The sequence below is a fragment of the Prunus dulcis genome, chromosome 7 (genome assembly GCF_902201215.1).
Source record: "Prunus dulcis chromosome 7, ALMONDv2, whole genome shotgun sequence".
In the NCBI taxonomy this organism is placed as follows: Eukaryota; Viridiplantae; Streptophyta; class Magnoliopsida; order Rosales; family Rosaceae; genus Prunus; species Prunus dulcis.
In genome coordinates, this window is record NC_047656.1 from 8,411,628 (window position 1) to 8,420,131 (window position 8,504).

General features: G+C 45.0%; 1 protein-coding gene across 1 annotated transcript; it reads left to right on the plus strand.

Annotated features, from left to right (window-relative positions):
- On the plus strand, positions 1-3,072 carry LOC117636092 (uncharacterized protein At1g65710-like). The gene is made up of 2 exons (XM_034370545.1): positions 1-1,652; positions 1,940-3,072. The coding sequence occupies exons 1-2, from the start codon at positions 336-338 to the stop codon at positions 2,927-2,929; spliced, it is 2,307 nt and encodes a 768-aa protein (XP_034226436.1). The 5' UTR covers positions 1-335; the 3' UTR covers positions 2,930-3,072.
- Positions 3,073-8,504: the final 5,432 nt, after the last annotated feature.

Consider the following 8,504-nt stretch of genomic DNA (forward strand, 5'->3'; position numbering starts at 1 on the left):
ATTAAATTAAATGGTAAGATAGATGAAATCCCCAACGGCTAAAGCCACAGAGAAACCATTTTGAAATTGTCTCGAGCAAAGACAAAGGACCACCATCACCAAGTCTTTCCCTTAGCCTCATCTCTTCTAATATAATTCAAAACCCCACCTTTCTTTGTCTTGCCGTTTTCTCTTTAGGATTTTCATCCAATATTGGGTTGTTTCTTCTTGTGTGATTTGATTTACCCAGATTAGATTAGATTAAATTTTCAATCTTTCGACATCAAAACATCAATTTCTGTTCTCTGTTGGTTGAGTTTAGGCTTGAACCCCAGATACCCACAAGCTCATTCTCCATGGGTACTTGTTTTAGCAAGAAGAAGAGGAGCTCCTCTCCTCTTCCTCTTCCTCTTCCTCTTCCTCCCCCTGCTGCTACTGGTTATGGCTATGTAGTGGGTGAAGATCCAAATGATAACAAGAACAAGCCCAAATCGGTTTCGGTAGTAGCAGAGCCAGGTCGGGTTGAAATGAAGGCGAAGAAGCCAGAACGAAAACAAGAACAAATTGAAGAAGAAAAAGAAGATCAAGAAACCCAAGTCCAAGTGAAGAAGGAGGTATTCATCATCAAACACCGCAAGAGCCACGACGGTAGAGGAGACAGAGATTGCGGAAAAAGCCCACTTCCCCAAAATCAAATCCAACAACAACCATCAGTATCAGATGGGGGGGCTGATGTTGCTGCTGCCTCTGCTTCTGCTTCTCCTCCTACACCTCAGATTGCAAATAGTACCACCAAGACTGGCACTTGCAATGAATTGGTGGATGACGTTGACAAGGTTGTGAAGCGGGTGAGGACACAGAGCTGCAACAAAGAAGAACTGGACGCCATTCTTCTACAGTGTGGAAGGCTCAGCCGCAGCAACTCTTCTGGGCACAATCGAAGGTATTCTGGTTCGAAGAGGAGCTATGACTTTGATGCTGTAGATGGTCATGTCAATGTCAATGAAATTTGTCATGAGGATGCTGATGCTGATGGGATGTCTGCAGCGGACAAAATCCATCGCCACCGCCAGTCCTCGAGGTCAAGGCCTTCTTCTCCTTCTTCTCAAGGGAGGAGGAGGAGGAGAACTCCAAGCAGAGAAAGAAACCAGCAGCAGCAGCAGCAGCGATCCAGCAGCAGAGAGAGACGAACTAGTCGATCCCCGAGCAAGCGCTCATCTTCCCAACAAAACCCCTCTGCTTCTTCTTCTTCTAATGCTAATGCCAATGCCAATGGGAATAACAGGCCAGGAAAGATGGTTTCGGTCCCTGCTGCCGCCATTTCTTCCGTGGCGACGATGGAGAAGACAACCCACATTAACAATGGAGAATCTGCAGCTACCATCAAGCGGGTTTCGGTGAAGAGAAATGTTGGATCTCCCCGTGCTCAATCTCCTGCTAGAGCAAATGCTAGAGGGGCTCCCAATGAGGGTCAGCAGCAGCAACAACAACCTTCACTTAGCCGCAGCTCTTCAAGAAAAGCAGAGCAATCGCCCTACAGAAGGAACCCATTGGCTGAGATTGATCCTAACTCCCTTGCCTATCAACAAGCGCATACCAACAACAGAACCAAAAGGGAAATCCAGAATGAAGAGGACATTCCTGTCAAGGAACCCACCAATCTAATGAATCCGGTAAGCTTAACTTCTAGTCATTTCCTCCATTATCTTTTCCACTGTATTATATGCAAACGTCTCTACCATTATCATAGATCTAGAGTATATTAGACTAAATGAGAGACAAGAATAGGAAGGGAGAATTTGAGAGAGGTTTCAATTGTATTGGTTATTTATCATTATGTTTATATCATAGAGTTTAGATAATTAAGCTGACTTAGGATTTGCTAGCCTCTTATACTACCAAGATATTAACAGACTATGCTATGAACTTGTTTTCTCAAGCTTGATTAATCGTCTTGCAGGCGCCAATGCAAAAACCGAATCTCGAAATTAACAATAACAGAACCGTTCCCCATGGTGTTAACTACATAACCAGCGGCACAAGTACAATGGACAGCAACAAGGCTATGAGTGCAAACTGCTCATCAAAGGAAAGGCAGCAGAATGTTCCAGCGGAAGAGGCTAAGGGACAGCCACAAGGGAAACCCCAAACATTAACAAGAAGCAGGTCCTCTAGGCTATCCAGAGACCTAGACTTCGATCCTGAAACAGCCACCCTTTCGAATCCTGCTGCGCCGTCTTTATATACTTCATTATTGCTCCAAGACATACATAATTTCCACCAGCAGAACACCCCTAATGTAGTCTCAGTCCCTCCGTGTGTAACCAAGGCTTGCTCCATCCTAGAAGCAGTTGCCGACCTCAACTCTGCAACGAAAAGCACCCCTACAGATCAAATAAACAAGAAAACTACTTCTGGTTCCGGCTACAATTGTTCACTGAATACTAATTATAATGTTGTTGGGAAGAGCATAGCAGATCAGCCCAAAGACCCTTTTGTGGAGTCTGAGGTAGTTGTCAATGATGATCTAATGGAACCAAGCTTCCACAAGTATGTGACAGTGAGAAGGGGCACTGGTGCATTGGAAGGAGGGGCCCTACTAGATATGGAGGACCAAGAATCTTCTGGCAGCAACAGCTTTGTGAGTGGCACTTCTCATTCTCAACAGCATCACTGGGGCTTGTCTTCTTCTTCGTGGGAACCAAATTCAGCTGATTCCACCGATAGCTGGACCTCAAGATCCAACACCAGAGAGGAGGGTCCCAATCACAGAATAACTCCGCTGAGTTTTGATGTGGATGAAGCTGCCAGGAGGAGATTGAGTGGGAGAAAGAGAGACTCTGATGACCATAACCAGCGGAGCGGTGGGATTGGACGTGGCAGGCTCGCTGCAACTAACACTAAAGGGCTTCACACAATTCCAGGTGTTGCAGCTGCAGCATCCATGTAAATGTAGTGCAAGGCTTTTTTACTATTCATTCAGATTTGTACCTTTCAATTTAAGGAACTCTCTAGATTCCATTGTTGTTGGTAGTTGCACACTTGCAACGTTTTTTAATTGAAGCCGTCATCAGTTTCTGATTTTCCTTCAAATCATTCTTCCGTTCATTCCTTCTTAGTTCTTAGTTCCTTCTTAGTTCTGTTCATTCTTCTGTTCATTTATAACTCTCCTTAACAATTTCTGTTATGTGTTTGGATGAGTTTCTTGTTGGGGGGATTTACTTAAACGTCACATATGGATCAAATTAGCTTGCTTGGCACTCTGAAAATGGTATTTATAAACTGATACCAGACTTTATAGTGGGATTCTATAGCTGCTTTGAGGTTCAAATTCTTATGATTTCTATGTTTGAGGTTGATTTAGGGGTTCAATGCTTCATTTCTGACTTTTACTTCCTCTGCCTTTTATTTTGGTTTTGAATGGGCATAGCTTGGGGTTGCTTAGTTAATAGGTTTGTTCAAATTCAGAATGGATACCTTCTTTTCTCATTAATCTTAAGGCATTATGGATTGGGTTGGTTTATGGTAACAAGCTCATTTCTGCATAATGAACTTGGGGTGCTGGGTTTTTTCTTTTCTGGATTACTTTTTGATGGTCAGAATGCAACCCTCTCTGCCTAGCCCTCCTTCCACGTTCTTTGTAAAAAGAAACAACAACAAAAGAAAAGAAAAAAAGAAAATCAAAAGATGTCACTCATGTGCTTCATGATTTGGATAATGTGATATGGCTGGATGGAGTGTGAGAAATTTAGGGTATTTATTGGCAAGCGTAGTCAGTACTTTATGACAAAGAAGCGGCCAAAGCACTGTACTGATAGAGGTTGACCGCCTTAAGCAAGAACTGGTGGATGTTGCACGCAATACGGACGAGGAGTATCAAGCCAACACCAAGCAGATCAGGGTCGAGATGGCTAGGCAATTCAGATACGGTTGGGTTCAAGGTCAACAGCTCCCTGAGCATCGGTTTGTGGGGGGCCCGGATGACTATGACGATGAGTTGGATGACTATGACGATGAGTTGGGATTTCATCCAACTGGCTACGAACAATTCCAGGGTATGCACCCTGATGATCGTCCTCCGACGGATTACCTCTCCCATCGCAGGACCCCGCTAGCAGCTTTTCATGGGCCAACCCCTTATGGGTCGGTTAGGACCGTTGCCCCTGGTGCTGCTCGTAATGTTGCATTGTCTATTGCCAGCACTGGGCCCGTCCTTGGATTTACGGGCTTCACCTCACCTGCTAGATTGCCTTGTTTTAGGTTGCTTTGTTTTGTTCACTACTTGTTATATTTTCCTTTCGATTTTATCTATGCTTTGGTGTACTCTATTATTTCTAGGACGCGTCATCAAATGGGTCAGGAACGGCCTACGAGGAAGGCTCAGCACAAGTGGAAAATCCAGTAGGTGAGGTGAAGCCCGTAAATCCAAGGACGGGCCCAGTGCTAGCAATAGAATATGCAACATTACGAGCGGCGTTAAGGGCAACGATCCCAACTAACCCAGAAAGGGGTTGGCTCATAAAAACCTGCTGGCGGGGTCCTGTGATGGGGGAGGTAATCCGTCGAAGGACGATCATCAAGGTGCATACCCTGGAATAGTTCGTAGCCAGTTGAATCAAATCCCAACTCATCGTCATAGTCATCTAGCCCTCCCCCCCAAACCAGTGATCTGGGAGCTATTCACCTTGAACCAAACCATATCTAAATTGCCTGGCCATCTCGACCCCGATCTGCTTAGTGTTGGCTTGATACTTCTTGTCCCTATTGTGTGTAGCATCCACCAGTTCTTGCTTGAAGCGGTCAACCTCCATCAGTACAGTGCTTTGGCCGCTTCTCAGGTTCTGCAATTCTCCCCGCTGCCGTTCAAGCTCACTTTCACATTCCTTGATGCGCTTCTCACTAAGTTCGAGGGTTGCCGTCTTTTCGCTTATCTCGTGGCTCATAGCCTGGAACCTTGCCTTTTGCACGTTGCGAATTCCAACCATTTGCGAGAAATAAGAAAGTGAGCATTAGATAGGCAGCTATGATAGGACATGACAATTTGGATGACACCAGCACAAATCCTAAACGTTTTCGTACAACACTCAAGTACTATGATTGGTAGCCCTACATCTGTTCGTCAGTCATGGACGTGAAGTCGTTCTCTCCCAGTGAGCTAGTGGGAGTGAGGGCAAGAGGGACTGGCTGAGGTTCGGACGAAGTACTCGAGGTGGATGCAACATTGGGTGAACCCAAACCCAAAATGACATGTGGAGCATGGCGAGACTTCTTCGCAAACCCGGAGGGCTCGATCCATTTTCCCACACTCTTTTCCCCACGGCCCGGGACCGACAATAAACGTGGCACTGACATATTTGACCGATCAAACTCAGACCCGGATGCGTAGTCCTCAGAGCTGCTGTGCTGAGCTAACTCAGCCTCCTGTTCTTGAAAACTGGCCTGGATAAGAGATGCTGAATCCTCAGTGCAACAAAGCTCGACGTCAAAGGAACAAATGTCCTTGAACAAGTCTATTTCGTACAGGTTTGAATCAACCTAAATAAACGGGAAGTAAGTCGCTGTACGACGAGCAGTGGAGAGACAGATGAGAGTCGCAGGGTCGGCGAAGTGTGTGATATCCCATCCTGACCTGTCAAGTTCTCCTCTAACCAAGCGATCCGGTCCTCAGGAATGAGGTACCTTTTGTCCGAAGGAAGTACTGCCAAAAGAAAAGGTTAGTTTGATCTGCAAAAACACAATAAGTTATATTCCAAAGGCATAAATCTTTATACCAAGTTTTGAGCCAAACACAAAAGGGATAGGCTTGTTAGACATCTCAGGCACCGCCCATTCCCCAGTGATCAAGAGAGTTTGGTTTTTCTAATACTTGGTGGAAGTGGGCTTACAAGTGAATATTTTTTTTTACCAGACCCAGGGGTAAAAATAAATAGTGACTTTCCCCTTTAATACAAGCTATGTCGTGGAGGTAAATAAAATTCTTAAAGCTAACGAACACACCCCACTTCAACCCAACAGCTAGAAAACTGGATATGAGAAGGTAAGAATTTGAGTTTAGTTGCGTAGGGTGAAGGTCCAAGAAGAACATGAGCATATGAAAAAGGGATGGAGTGTAAACCTAACATGCTCTAAGTGGACCGGCGAAAGAATTAAGGAGCCCCGAGGGATACCGGTGCTAGTGCACATATCTGACCTCAAAGGAAGAGGATCGATCCCTACGTTGTCTCGAACACATCCTTTAGTGCGAGCTTTAAGTATCTCGTAGCTCGATGGGACACCACTAGACTTGGGCCAAATCTCGTGCCTCAACATGAAAATAGCAAAGATGAAAATATTACTTACTGGGTCATAGCAAGAACAAGGGCCCTTCGACAGAGTTCTCAAATACACAGAACACTTTCCTCTCCCTTCACGCCTAGAGCTTATATGAAGAACAAAAGCAAAGTATGAACTGTTTTACGAATGAAATGTATCTCTATCGACTGACCTTTTATAGCAGAGGGTGTGAGCATTAGGGAAAAATAATTCACAAAAGTCATAGGGAGAAGTTTTTTTCAAAAGCAAAGATAAGAATTGATACGGCCGACTCAGATATTCGCCTTAGGCTATGGCTACAAAGTCTGGTCTGATATGACCAATTGAGGCTATCTCTACCTAACGCATACATTTCCTGACAAAAAGCTGCATGCACTTCGACAAAAGACAAAGAAGACCAACAAGTGTAAGCAATAAGTGGTGCAAGGTAATGAGTACACCTACGGAGCTAGACTTGTTCACTTCCTCACGCAAAGCCTAGGTTATGGACCGCTTGGGAGTCGGTGGAAATGAGAAGGAGAAACAGAAGGCATGGGGTCCAGGAGGTCAGCTTAAGCACATTGGAGTCCAGAAGGCCAGGTCAAGCGCAAGAACCAAAAAAAAAAAAAACTCATGGACATCTTGGATCAGTTGAGAAACCGAAGGCGCATGGGTCCGGAAAGACAGCTCATGGGTATTGGGTCCGCAAGTCAGCTCAAGCACAAGTGCAAGGAAAAAAAAAGTCATGTACACCTTCGATCAGTTGAAAAACCAAAGGCGCATGGGTCCGGAAGGATAGCTTAAGGGTATTGGGGTTCGCAAGGTCAGCTCAAGCGCAAGCGCAAAAAAAAAAAAAAAAAAAGAGTTATGGACACCTTGGATCAGTTGAGACACCCAAGGCGCATGGGTCCGGAAGCACAGCTCAGGGGTATTGGGGTCCGCAATGTCAGCTAAAGCGCAAGCGCAAGGAAAAAAAAAAGTCATGCACACCTTGGATTAGTTGAGAACTTGAAGGAGAATGGGTCTGGAAGAATAGCACATGGGTATTGGGGTCCGCAAGGTTAGCTCAAGCGCAAGCACCAAAAAAAAAAAAAAAAATTCAAGCACACCTTGGATCATTTAAGAAACCAAAGGCGCATGCTCAGGAGTATTGGGGTCCGCAAGGTTAGTTCAAGCGCAAGCGCAAAAAATAAAAAATATATATCACGGCCACCTTGGATCAGTTGAGAAACTGAAGGCGCATGGGTCTGGAAGGACAGCTCAGGAGAATTGGGGTCTGCAAGGTTAGCTCAAGCGCAAGCGCACAAAAAAAAAAAAAAAAAAAAAAAGGTCCTGGACACCTTGGATCAGTTGAGAAACCGAAGGCGCATGGGTCCGAAAGAAAAGCTCAAGGTTATTGGGGTCCGTAAGGTCAGCTCATGAGCAAAAAAAGAAGAAGTCATGGACACCTACGATCAGTTGAGAAACCGAAGGAGCATGGGTTTGGAAGAACATCTCAGGCGTATACAAGTTCAGCTAAAGCTCAAGCCAAAAAAATTTAAAAAAAAGTCATGGACATCTTGGATAAGTTGAGAAACCGAAGGCGCATGGGTCCGAAAGGACAGCTCAGGGGTATTGGGGTCCGCAAGGTCAGCTCAAGCGGAAGTGCAACAAAAATAAAAACAATGATGGACACCTTGGATCAGTTGAGAAACCGAAGGCGCATGGGTCCAGAAGGACAGCTTAGGGGTATTGGGGACCGCAAGATCAGCTCAGGTGCAAGCACCAAAAAATTAAAAAATAAAAGTCATCTGCACCTTGGATTAGTTGAGAAAACGAAGGCACATGGGTCCGGAAGTACAACTCAAGGGTATTGGGGTCCGTAAGGTCAACTCAAGTGCAAGCGCAAGAAAAGAAAAAAAAAAAAGTCATGCACACCATGGATCAGTTGAGAAATTGGAGAATGGGTCCGTAAGGTCAGCTCAAGCGCAAGCACAAAAAAAATAAAAATAAAAATCATGGACACCTTGGATTAGTTGAGAAACCGAAGGCGCATGGGTCCAGAAGGACAGCTTAGGGGTATTGGGGTACGCAAGGTCAGTTCAAGCACAAGCGCCAAAAAAAAATAAAAAAATATCATGGCCACCTTTGATCAGTGGAGAAACCAAGGGCGCATGGGTCCAGAATGACAGCTCATGGGTATTGGGGTTCGCAAGGTCAACTTAAGCGCAAGAGCAAAAAATAAAAAAATAAAA